The following is a 13,512-nucleotide window of genomic DNA, read 5'->3' as shown; positions in this document are numbered from 1 at the left end:
ATAACGAGGCTGACTTTATTAGATATGAGAGAGTTTTGGCCCCTAGGCATAGCTAATGCATCAAATACAGTAGTACCTCGGTTTAAGTACTTAATTTGTTCCGGAGGTCAGTTCTTAACCTGAAACTGTTCTTAACCTGAAGCACCACTTTAGCTAATAGGGCCTCCTGCTGCTGCCGTGCCGCCAGAGCACGATTTCTGTTCTCCTCCTGAAGCAAAGTTCTTAACCTGAACCACTATTTCTGGGTTAGCGGAGTCTGTAACCTGAAGCGTATGTAACCTGAAGGGTATGTAACCTGAGGTACCACTGTATAGGGTTTCATCCTCTAGAGAGAATGTTATAGACTCTGCCTTGGATAGGACCAGCTCATAAGAAACTAGCAATGTCAGCCCCAACCAGGCTGCCAAGAGGAGAATAGTGGAAGGAAGGAAGGAAGGAAAGAAGGAGGGAAGACCTAGCATAAGGTTATATATGAATGGATGGCATAAACTTATTTCCTCCTGTTTCAAAGGCTAGGACCTGAACCAGTGGATTACAAGAAAGGAGAATCAGGACTAAATATCAGAAGGAACTTTCTGACAGTAAGAGCTGTTTGACAGTGGAAAAGACTCCTATGAGAAGTGGTTGACTCTCCTTTCTTGGGGTTATTAAAGCAGAGATAGCATGGCCACCTGTCATGTACGATCTAGCTGAGATTTCTGTTCTGCAGTGGGTTGAACTAGATAATCCTATTCTATGATTCTGTGATAAGAGATGACTGGCTGGGTGGGTGTAAAAGAGCAAAGGATGCTGCAAGGGAGTTTGCCAAAGAAAAGTTAGGAGCTAATGCAGAGCTTTCCAAACTTATGTGTTGTGACACGTTAGTGTGTCAGCTGCAGTGTGTAGATGTGTCATGTGAATGCTCCCTGCACTCCTCCCAGGGCTGGAATTGGAGTAGGCAGCCCAACGGTTTACTAGTAAAACACAATTAATATGTCACAAAAAGATGCATGTCTAAAAAGTGTGTCACCAACATGAACAGTTTGGAAAGCTCTGTTCTAATGAGTTATAATTTTTCTTTATCTTCTCATAAATTACATAGCTGTGGACTTCCAGTATTTCATCTGTCACTATTAATTTTCTCAATATACTTCATATTAATTCAGGATCATTAGAAACTTGGAGACAGTTTTCTACACTCCAATGAAACTTCTTTTCTTTTCAGTGTCATATTTACTTTTCCTCTTAATTTGAATGCAGAATCACTTCAATTTCCAAAACTTGTATATTAATAAAACAGTAGCTTAGGTTGTTCCTCTCTTCACATAAAAAGGGTGCATTTTTGATCTTCAATTCCTCCACCCATCTGAAGCCCTTCACACTATGAATCATTCCCAAGAGTCCATCAACTCATAGAAGCAGATACAGTGGTACCTCAGGTTAAGTACTTAATTCATTCCGGAGGTCCGTACTTAACCTGAAACTGTTCTTAACCTGAAGCACCACTTTAGCTAATGGGGCCTCCTGCTGCCGCCGCACTGCTAGAGCACAATTTCTGTTCTCATCCTGAAGCAAAATTCTTAACCTGAAGCACTATTTCTGGGTTAGCGGAGTCTGTACCCTGAATTGTATGTAACTTGAAGCGTATGTAACCCAAGGTATCACTGTATTTGGAGATGGGGTAAGCCCTGTTCAATGAACCCAGTTCTATTTATGGAAGGAAAGTTATTATAAATGTTATAATGTATGTTGCAGTAGTGCAGCATAATAAACCTGGCCATTGCTTACCATTGCCAATCCCACAGTGTCCATGACTCCAGAGCTATCGAGATTGCTTTTGCTCAGAGCAGGATCTTCGAATCTCATTTTAATTGTGCTGACTTTACTACTGTTACTAGGACTAGGGGATTGCAAGCCACTGCATTGAGCCAGATGGGAGTCCCAATGGAACAGAATATTGTGTGAGAAGTAGCCTTCACTTTATCAGTTGATAGCTGATATCAAATATTATCTCCCTATTAGTGGCCCTGTGTGAATAGGAAAGAAAGTCTCTGGTGCATTGGAATTCATAACGTATGTTTAGGAATATGAACTCCAGCACCTTAATATTGTTCTGGTATTGGATGATCTGCATAATTCATCATAAATGAACATGAGAGCTTTAGCAGTCAATGTTCATTCAGGATGTTCTGTAGTGCTAGCTGACAAAGAAAAAAATGTCTACTCCATTCATAATTTATAGCTGATAGCAGAAGTTGTTTTATTTTTGATAATAGGCTAGCTTTGATCCTTTTCAGTTTGCTGGGACAATAAAATTTAATAGATTTGTCATAAGGCAATGATTTTTAAAACTTCTATCCTATATTCCTTCTTCTTATGTTCTATACGTTCATATACATTGATGAAGAAAGTCTTGATTGGTTAATAATTAGAATTGTAGTTGAATTTGCATATGCATGAAATTAGTATTTCTGATGAAATGAATAAATGAAAGTATATGAATTTCACTACAGTGCTATCTCATAGAGTTTGATTAAGTGCATTTAATATTTGCAAACCATTGATCTATAGCCAGTATTTTCTACTGTCCAGGAACTCAGTTGAAGGTCCTTTCTATCACCTGCTTCCTCAGATAATTTTAACGGTGATGCTAATTGTTTAATACTAATTATTTAATCTAGGACCTTTCAAATGCAAAGCATGTGCTCTGTCACTCACATATGATCCAGGTCATGTTCCTTTGCTTGTTATTGTTGCTTGAGGGTGGCCTGTTATTATCTTGCCAAGCGTACACATTTGTAAGAGAGAATTTATAACAAGCAACACTGTTTATTAAAAATATTATTGTGGCAGCTTCAAAGAGGGGGAAATGATGCATTAGCTGCTTCTGTAGGCATCCATTGCTACCTTCATAGTATGGGGTGGAGAACCATTGTCAGCTGTGCATATCAGATGTGCAGAGAGAGATCAAATAAAACTCATTATATTTGTATTTTTTCAAATTATTATAGTAACCACCTTGATAAATTCATTTCTGAAATAAAATATAGAACATGAATCCCATAATACACAAATCAGTGTTAAAGATAAAAGTTAACTGCCTGTTCAGAAGGTTAGATCAGATGTGATTGCTTAGATCAGGGGTAGTCAATCTTTTTATACCTACCGCCCACTAATGCATCTTTCTTGATGGTAAAATTTCTTTACCGCCCACCAGTGCTCGATGGAAGGAGGATTCAACTTGTGCTGTAGAACCCCCTACTGCCCTCCTAGAATCCTGAAATGCCCACTAGTGGATGGTAGGACCAGGTTGACAACCCCTGACTTAGATAAAACCCCTTGCTTAGATGGTAGTACTGTACTGATGGGTGAAATATTTGTTATCTATAGCTGTATGGACTTGTGCTCATGATTTCTTATTATACACTACCCACCTGGGGTCACTTGTGTGCTCTTTGGAATCTAGATCTACAATCCGATAAATAGATTTATTTATTTATTTTGGTTAAACTCCAGTTCATCTGGTTTTCCAGTGAAGTTGTGACCCTGCAAGTAATGGAGTGGGTGACCTTACATCACGGAAGGTGACCCCAATGTAATCTGCTCCAAATAATCTACTTGTGAATTAGCACAGAACTGGAAATTTTAACTTTTTTTTTTTTGCTTATATAAAATTTCCACATTTAGGAGGAATAAACCATTGTTAAGGGCTACCCAGAAGCATCTGGTTGGACATTGTGGAAAATAAGAAGCTGGACACAAGAAAGACCTTTGGGCTGATCCAGCAGGGATCTTGTTGTGCTCTTATGTTCATTGTAGCAAAGGCAAAAATAATAATAATGTCTGTCTAATTAAGGTCAGTCTCATTTCCAACAAAATTACTTTTGATAGTTGTCATAATTATGGCTTAGAAAACATTTGTCACAAGACTGCTCAGACCACTCATTCCTATGTCCTTAAATAACATTCAATATTTGACATTAGCAAAACAGTTTGTTTTGAATCAAAGTCATCTACACCCTCCTCCCTTTACAATTATAGAAGCAATTCTTCTGGCCACTTACGTTGATTACCAATAAATAGCTCATTTGTTGCAATGAACAGAAATTACTGGGCATTAAGAGGGAACTAGGGGATTTATTTCAGTTACACCCTTGTTTTGCTTTAGAATTCTCCCTGTTATATCTTTTTCCTTATACCTAATCTTGTTTACAATACAGCTGTATGTTTCATGCAGAACTTTCCCCAAAACTTTTTCTTTTTAAGGTTATGATCGGCTCACAGGTCTGCCACCTAATTTTGCTTTCTGCTTCTCTGTCCTTTGGAACTGTGTAACATCAGAATTAGCACTGAGAGAGAAACGTCGTAAAACATAAACGGATAATTAGCATAGTAAGCAGTGCATTTTGAAATGATCTTAGTAAAACTAAACTACCCAATAAAATTAGTACCCAGCACCATGCCTGTATTCCATGACAGCTTTTTCTGTCTGTGCTGCTGTATGGCATGCTTCCAGATCTCTGTTGTGCTGACATTTGCTCCTGGGAGGAGGAGAAGGAAAAGGGTCCATAAGGTTTCTACAGGCCTAGACACCGTAAACATCTGCTAGCTTCATGAGCAGCTTGCTGAACTAATTCATCAGGGAGACTCTCAGCCGATCAGCATTGCCATATTGGTAGTTATTTTGTGGGCCAAAGGGGCACACCAACAAGTCCAACAAAATCATGTATTTCAGTATTCAATATTGCCATGTTTTAAGTGTTTTGCTACATAGAATGGCATCTAAATGATACTAAATATCTGTGATGAACCATATATACAATCCAAACAGATTGCATTGGTAGTTCTAAGCGTATATAATACAGAAGGACAACATTTTAAGAGGCAATTTCATGACATACAGATGGAAAGAAGTCAGCTAATAGAAATGGAAAGAAAGTCAGCTGGAATCCCCTGTGGTGAAATGAGCAGAAACCTTGGCAATTTTTCATAGTTTTTAATTTACTCATCAGAAGTAAAGGCAGTGAATGCTGTTTAATTTCCCCTTTGCTTCTACTTTATGCAATGTATAAAAATGTGACACATTTTTAAATTTGCATTTTCATAGCCCTTAAAAACTGGATAATGTCAGTGAAGTTTCCATTTTTCCGCCACCGAAAGGTACCATGGTGCCACAAAATATTACTTCTCAGTGCAGTGCAGTTTTCAAATAATAAAACACCTCAAATGTGTGATTGAGAGGTACATATAAATGTGAATTACAGGTCCTAGTTCAGAGCATAACTCATTCATACTGTTTTATATGTGTAAATCTCCAAATATAACAAGTTCTATCATAATTTATATCAGTGATTGCACTAGCAGGCTGCCTATGCATAAGCAGAATAAGCAGCGTACCTGTAAATCTAGCTCGGCATTGCTAAAGCCATGAACATCAAAGAAAGTAAATACTGACATGATGGGTGAAATTGTTAATAATGAAGAATGCATAAATGATCAAAAGCAGAAAACATATCTTATTAGCCACTGGGTGTTTTGCTTGCCTTCAAGCAGCAGAATTATTTTCTTTGTGAGATATTCTGAATTACTCAGGATACAGCTTGACAGACATGGGCATTTGTTCCATTTCTTCTCATTAATATTTTGCCAGAAATGAAACATGCATGTTTGTCTTCTCAGCACTGCTTCAGAGATGACACCCCCCTTCCCCCACATAGAGATGATGCCAGTGTAAAACAAGCATATGCATCATATTAAGTACAGCGTGAAACTTTGTTTTGCTGCAAGAATGAAGCCACAGTTAACTATTTAATTTTCACTGTCTCTGGATTTCTGCATTTCCTTTCCTTTTGACCCCACTTATTACATCCCCACTCCACACCATGTGTGTGTAGATAGGCAGACAGATTCATGCCATACATCTGTTGCAGTGGGCTCTAGTCCACGAAAGCTTGTGCCATAATAAAGTTGTTAGTCTTTGAAAGTAAATAACTCCTGGTTGTTTTGTTAGTCTGCTGCAGCCGATCAACACAACAACCCCCTGGACCTTTTTTTCTTGACTTTTTAGTCTTCTTTTAGTGTTCTTTGTGTTACAAGAAAATAAAGTCAGCTCTAGACTTTGTGGATTGGACCCCAAGTGGCAACCCAACTTAACGTTCTCCATGTACTTTGAGCTACATTTTAGCATCATCGGTTTAGGATCATATTTCACCTGTGTAGATATGTTCATATACTATAGTGCTGGTGCTTGCTTTTCAACATCCTGCTAAGCTTATTCCAAACTCAGTAATTATTACCAGGATGTATTTGTTCTTATTATTATAATCCTTACTGTTGCTCTCAGTGCAGGGTATTTTCGTTTGTTTGTTTTTTCTTCGTATATATTTCTTTATGCATTCTATATGGTTAACTAGAGCCACAATTTGGAAAGTGCTGCCAGAAGACCACTATTTTGTTTAATCAACCTCTAAATGTTTCACAATATATATGGTTCCAACAAAAAAATTCCTTCCAGTAGCACCTTAAAGACCAACTAAGTCAGTTCTTGGTATGAGCTTTCGTGTGCATGCACACTTCTTCAGATACACTGAAACAGTAGTTTCCAGACCCTTCTATATAGTGAGAAGGTGGGGAGGGGTATTACTCAGAAGGGTGGTGGGAATGGGTGATTGGCAGATAGCTGTGATGAGCCTGTTGACGACTCTTAACGACTGCAATAGGTCTTACAGGAAAAAGCAAGGGGTGAAAAGGTGAAAAATGGCTTTGTCATGTATAATGAGATAAGAATCCAAGGTCTTTGTTCAGACCAGGTCTCTTCATGGTTTTAAGTTTGGTGATAAGTTGCAATTCAGCAGCTTCTCTTTCCAGTCTATTTCTGAAATTCCTTTGTAGTAAAACAGCTACTTTGAGATCTTGTATAGAATGTCCTGGGAGATTGAAGTGTTCTCCTACTGGTTTCTCTATGGCAGACCAACACGGCTACCTATCTGTAACTGGATATATGGTTCCAGTTCATGTGCATTGTGATTCAGAGGAATTTATGCTTTTGTCCCTCGGTGTGGATTACTAATTCAATTCTCTTCATGGATGTGGATGTAGGTGGTAGAATAAATACATGTTCTTTTTACTCCTTCAAATAATTGGTAACAAGATAGCTGTTAAGTTTCTGCACATGCTGGAGCCACATATGGCAGAGCAAAATCATCACATTTCCAGCTAATGAGAAGTATCTAGGTGAGACTGGAAGACAGAAGGGGAAACTGGGTAGATTTGTGAGGGACATCAAATTATAATTCTCCTTTGAAACAGCATAATCCATATTTAGCAAGACGAATAAGTGAGTTTTTTCACCAGTAGAGAAGCAAAGGAAAGAAAAAAAGTTATAATTTATTTACTATTGTTGTTGTTAACAGTGAAATCTGACCAGGAAAAAGCAGTTCTACACATCAACATACAAATTATAACTAACTTCTTCTAGTTCTTATATGGTGTATTTTATGTATTTAATCCATTTGTATCTCAGCAGTTTCTCCAATAAAATCAAGGGGTCATGCATTGTTCTCCCGCCTCTCATTTAATCCCACAACAGCCCTGTGAGGTAGTTGAGGCTAAGAGGCAGTGTGTGGCCTAAGGTCACCCAGTGAGTTTTGTGGCTAAGTAGGGACTTGAACCCTGGTCTCCTAAATGCTAGATCAACACTCTAACTGCTACACAACCTGTAACTCCATAACAGTGTGTTGGGGGGGGGCTCATTCCCTGGTTTATTAAAAAGGCAGAGAAATCCAAGCAAGCATTTAGAATGTGCTTTAAATGTGTTTCATTTTTTTCTGTGCATAATCCCCCATCAACCATTTGACTTTCGTTTGCCTGTTTACTAGTGGATCCAGACAAAAAAATGACCATTATTGTGCTCCTTCAGTGCCTCTATCCATAAACTGCTTTCATACTCATATCAAACACAAAGTTATGACTGCTTTCATAGTTAGGTTTTACATACACCGTATTGCATCAATAGACGCTGGGAAGCAAGGACCATTTTTTAAAATGCTGGAAGAATGAGTGGAAAATGAGAAGGAAAAATGTGTTTTATATGTGTTTTCAGTTTTAAATTTTTAATTCAGGCTCATGGATTTAATTATATTTAATATTTCATTATGTCTCAGTTATTTGAATGTGTTTTATTTATAGGTGTTGTTTTACTGCATGTTGCCCTGTGCCCTGTGCTTCTTTTGGATTAAATAAATAATGCAGTATATGATACATTTTGTTTTTTAATATGTCAAAGGTGATAGTCAACGTTATTCATACTTGGAGCATATTGTATTTTATCAATTTCCCTGTGATCTTTGGATGAAGGGTAGCATAAAAACAAAATAAATAAATAAATCTTTAAAAAGTGTAGACCCAGTGAAATAATACTTTTCATAAGTTTTCTTCCCTTTAGCAATGGAGTTTTTGCTGCCAGCACAATGCAAATGCATGATTTCTGAATCTATACTTGCTCCAGCACAGGTCATTCATTATCTTTTTGCATGGAGCCCTGGCTCCACCTCCTCTGTGTTGAGTTCCACCACCAAAAGTCCTCTCCTTGTGACACAGTAGCTGCTGGTTGTTTCTCTAATTTATCTCCAGTGGCCCCTCCTGCACTACTCTATAAGGATGACAGCTTAAGGGGCATGGGTGGAGCTTACCACAATCACATGAATATTGTGATTCTTCATCATCCACAGATATGGTAAATAGTTCAGATATTGAGGTTGTTTTCCCTGAATTGCTTATCTTTATGACAAGGATGGACAAGCATTATAAAAGGTAAAAGGTAAAGGTACCCCTGCCCGTACGGGCCAGTCTTGACAGACTCTGGGGTTGTGCGCCCATCTCACTTAAGAGGCCAGGGGCCAGCGCTGTCCGGAGACACTTCCGGGTCACGTGGCCAGCGTGACATCGCTGCTCTGGCGAGCCAGAGCCGCACACGGAAACGCCGTTTACCTTCCCGCTGGTAAGCGGTCCCTATTTATCTACTTGCACCCGGGGGTGCTTTCGAACTGCTAGGTTGGCAGGCGCTGGGACCGAGCAGCAGGAGCGCACCCCGCCGCGGGGATTCGAACCGCCGACCTTTCGATCGGCAAGCCCTAGGTGCTGAGGCTTTTACCCACAGCGCCACCCGCGTCCCGGACAAGCATTATAGGACAATACTAATGTTTCTTAGGTTTATTTTTCCTGCAAATAAACTAATAAAACAACAGTTACCCAATGCACAAGCCTCTGGGAGACTAAAGCTATTACTATTCCCCTATAAGTTTTAATGTAATGTTTTGTTTTATTTTATTTATTAAATTTTATACTGCCCTTCATCCATGGATCTCAGGGCAGTTCACAACATAACATTACATCATAAAAACCACAAAACCATTTTCAGAGACATCCCTATGTATAATGTGTTGCAGTAACCTAACCTGCATTCTTTTTCTTATATATCCTCCCTGCAGGTAGCCAAGGGCAGTTTCCACTCACACAGAATGTTACAGTTATCGAGGGTGAAACAGCAACGTTGACCTGTAGGGTTGATCAAAATGATAACACCTCCCTCCAGTGGTCAAATCCAGCTCAACAGACTCTGTACTTCGATGACAAGAAAGGTGAATATGCTTTGATTTCTAACTTACTTAAGTAATAAATAATTTGATTTAAAAAAGTATAAACTGCTTTAATAATGTCCTACAGTTTTTTATTTATTTGCCAAGAATTGCTCGCTTGAGCACCATGGTCAAATCCAGGAGTCTGTCCAATGGAGTGAAACTGAGGCAGGGCCAAAACCAGGCTTTATTTTACCCAGGTCAAAGACCCAGTTTGGAATCCCCCTCCAGAGCCTCAACGACACCTCTCTGGAGGCTTCAATGGAGCAAAATACCTGGATAGCTCCCCTCAGTAGCTATGGCCCTGACTGAGGCATGCAGACAAATGAACGATAAATAAGTAATGTTAAAACTGATAGTGGTGGGTGCTCAAAAAATGTTCGGCTGAATGCAGTGAATCTGGCAAACACTGGGAGTGAAATCAGAAAAATGTAAAGATGTTGATGTTTGGACTATGTTAATGCCTCTTGGTTCTGATTGCTAACTGACTTGTTTTCGCTCCGCTGTTGGTTTTTCTGGGTATGGGCTGGGGAAACTGGGTCCCCAGTTTTCCATGACAGTCTAGTTTTCCTGGCATGTACATCAGATACTTGAAATTATCACCACCCCTTGGTTCTGGAGGCTGTTCCTCAATCACTGAGCAGTAGCATGGAGGACCCAGGCTTACTCAAAACAGTGATGGTGTGTTTATGCCTCATGATAGCGGCAGACAGCTGCCCTTATAGTGTGATGGCCAGCATTGGGGAGAACGAGAGAGAGAAGCAGTGAGAAGGAGCCATGCTGGCTGACTGCTTCAATATAGTGACTGTCCTTCTAAAAGTAGGGCACCCAGCACCCACCTGATTGTGCTGTTTATTTGGCTTCCCACTACCTACTCAGCCATAGCCCATGACCAGGTAGGATCATGGTCCACATATTGCTGTTGGTTGTATGTGTGTGCTCACCCATAGTGCAAGAGAACATATTTTTGTGTTGCCTATGTACTTATTTCCTTGATCAAATAATATGTATGTGTGACTTGAGCTGTAGTCCACAATATGGAGATAATGATGCTGATCTACATTTTTTGATTGTTATAAGGATTACCATAAGATAAAGTATGGGAAGCTATTGAATACTTTTATTATATATTATTATACATTTAATTAGTTTATATTTAGTCTCACTTCTATTACCTATCTGCTCTATGTGTGTTTTTAGTTTTTTTAATCAGGGAGACCTGATAAAGAAGGAGGTTGGGCGGCGGGGGGGGGGAGGGGTTAGACTTGCAGCTCATTATTCCCCATACAAAAATGGTTTCTAGATTCCTTAATTCCTTGACTGCATAAAGTTTGTGTGACTTGACCTGTGGTCTGTAGCCTGGACTACCTTTCTAGTATTATGTGCTTTAAATGTAAGTTGTTTCCTGTTTTCTGACTGTAGTCTGGCTTTATTGTATCTGTGGCATCCTGATACCATGTTTAGATGGCATTACTTGCAGGGTAGGGATTGTAAGCAAATGTTTCTGTGGGGTCTTCCTCCTGGTCAATACTTGTTTAATTACTTGTAAGCAAATGTTTCTGTGGGGTCTTCCTCCTGGTCAATACTTGTTTAATTACTTTTCCATTTACCTTAAATTTGGCAACTCAGTTCTCCATTTGAGTACTAAACAGCTACTTCACATGTTATAGGTAAAGGTAAAGGTACCCCTGCCCGTACGGGCCAGTCTTGACAGACTCTGGGGTTGTGCGCCCATCTCACTTGAGCGCCCATCTCACTTAAGAGGCCAGGGGCCAGCGCTGTCCAGAGACACTTCCGGGTCACGTGGCCAGCGTGACATCGCTGCTCTGGCCAGAGCCAGAGCCAGAGCCAGAGCTGCACACGGAAACGCCGTTTACCTTCCCGCTAGTAAGCGGTCCCTATTTATCTACTTGCGCCCAGGGGTGCTTTCGAACTGCTAGGTTGGCAGGCGCTGGGACCGAACGACGGGAGCGCACCCCGCCGCAGGGATTCGAACCGCCGACCTTTCGATCGGCAAGCCCTAGGCGCTGAGGCTTTTACCCACAGCGCCACCTGCGTCCCCCTGCGTCACATGTTATAGACATATGCAAAATACTGGTGAATTCTACACAAAAGTTTTATATCTGAATAGTCCACTGTTAATGGTGAATGCTGTGAATAACAACTTTATTCACAGCATTCTGGAGCATAAAAAAAAATTAAACACAGGGCATATATATTGTTTGGCGCTCTTTTTGACTTGAATGCTAAAATGAAGCAACAGTTCTGAGCCTTCAACTGGAAGGGGAAAGCAAGCAAGTGTGGCTATTTGCCAGGACTATGGAAGGACCCCACCACATTCTTTTACTGTGAAGTGACAGCACCAAACAAATACATAGGGTTGGCAAATGGCTAGGAGACATGACATGCAGGTATGGAATATGCAGATCCCTCCAAGATGCTGAGAGGTCAGTTTTAAAGCATGGAGATTACGGTAGTTTTATAGGGCTCTGCCTTAAACCTGGTCAATAAATTCCATATAGAAACACCTTATTCTTCAATGAAAATATCAGATAGAATGACAGTGCAAAAATGCAGTTAATATTAAAGCATTAATATACTTACAAGTTTTTAGTCTGAGACACAATAATGCTTATACTTGGTGTGTGTGTCCGTGCTTTCAAATGGCAGTAACATTCATTAGAAATCCAGAAAACATAAAATATCAAAAAAGAAAGGTAATTCCACAGCCACTCGCCCAGAGGCTTTTTCTCTGGAACAGGAACAGATTGCTGTATTGGATAAAACAATAGAAAGATGATGAAAGGAATATTTTAGCAGCTCAATCCTATGTTGATCTATTCAGAAGTCCCACTGAGTTCAATAGGACTTACTCCCAGGTAAGCGTGCAATAGGATTACACTCAATGAATATCCTGAGGATTGCACAAAGGTAGCATAAGCTCCACTCAATATGCTATCAAGACACAATGTAAAGTTTGCAAGCAGGGAAGATACGTTTCTGTTGCCCTTATTGAGAGAAACAGAAAACTTCTCCGCTCCCAATCATTGATGTTTTCCTTAGGATGAAGTCAGCACTGGCACTGCTGATGGCCTGCGTTTAAGGCTAGATGCAGCCCTTTCTCCTGAAGTCACAAACCACCCTCATTCCAAATGTCCTCATTCCCCACACAGACAGTGTGGAGGCACAAATAGGATTCGCCCCCATTAGGCAGAGACCTAGAATACGAACACTGGCTTGTTTTGTTTGAAGGGCTGTTGGAGGGTATTTCTAGAGTAGATGGCCAGTTATTCAGCAAAAGTGTTGCTTTACTTAATTTATGGGCAGCAGCAGAAATGGTGACAATGAATAGAGGAAGATTAAATTCATGACCTTCAGTATCATGGCATGAAATTGAAATACCCTAATCAAATTGCTCAGTTAGCTACATGTCATGTGTTACAGTGCAAAATAAAGTAAAGCCAGCAAAAATCTAATATGAAAACTCAGCATTTTGTAGCATTTGAATGTTATTTTTAGATAGGAAAGATGGTGTTGTAGTTAACAAATGAATTTGGAAAAGGAAAGGACCATGTTCAAATATATTTTCATCTCCTTCTGCCCAAACACCTTATTCTTTGCATTTGTTCTGTGTTAACAGATTTAATTTTGCAGCACTTTCTAATATGATTTATCTCATGGAAAATTTGACTTTTCATCCAATCATGGGCACTTATATACCTTCTTTAACTTGTATATCTTATTTAATATACTATATACTATTTTTAAATGTCCTTTTTTTAAAAAAAAAGTTTTGCAATTCTTTAGCTGTTGTCCTATATAGAGAGATTATTATGTCGATTCACAATTCTCGTCATTGATCATAATGGTACTCTTCAAAAATATATCAGCTTTTATA

General features: G+C 39.5%; 1 protein-coding gene across 4 annotated transcripts in view; it reads left to right on the top strand.

Moving 5' to 3' along the window:
- Positions 1-13,512, top strand: part of CADM2 (cell adhesion molecule 2) — a 365,029-nt gene that overhangs the window by 211,988 nt on the left and 139,529 nt on the right. For all 4 annotated transcript variants that reach the window (XM_079974828.1, XM_079974830.1, XM_079974829.1 and 1 more), the window contains one exon: positions 9,468-9,617. In XM_079974828.1, coding sequence (XP_079830954.1) covers positions 9,468-9,617 — 150 coding nt within the window. The remainder of the gene's footprint in view (positions 1-9,467; positions 9,618-13,512) is intronic.

This window comes from Podarcis cretensis (assembly GCF_951804945.1).
Source record: "Podarcis cretensis genome assembly, chromosome: 4".
NCBI lineage: Eukaryota > Metazoa > Chordata > Lepidosauria > Squamata > Lacertidae > Podarcis > Podarcis cretensis.
The sequence above is the reverse complement of the archived record's forward strand: the minus strand, read 5'-3'. Positions and strand labels throughout refer to the sequence as shown.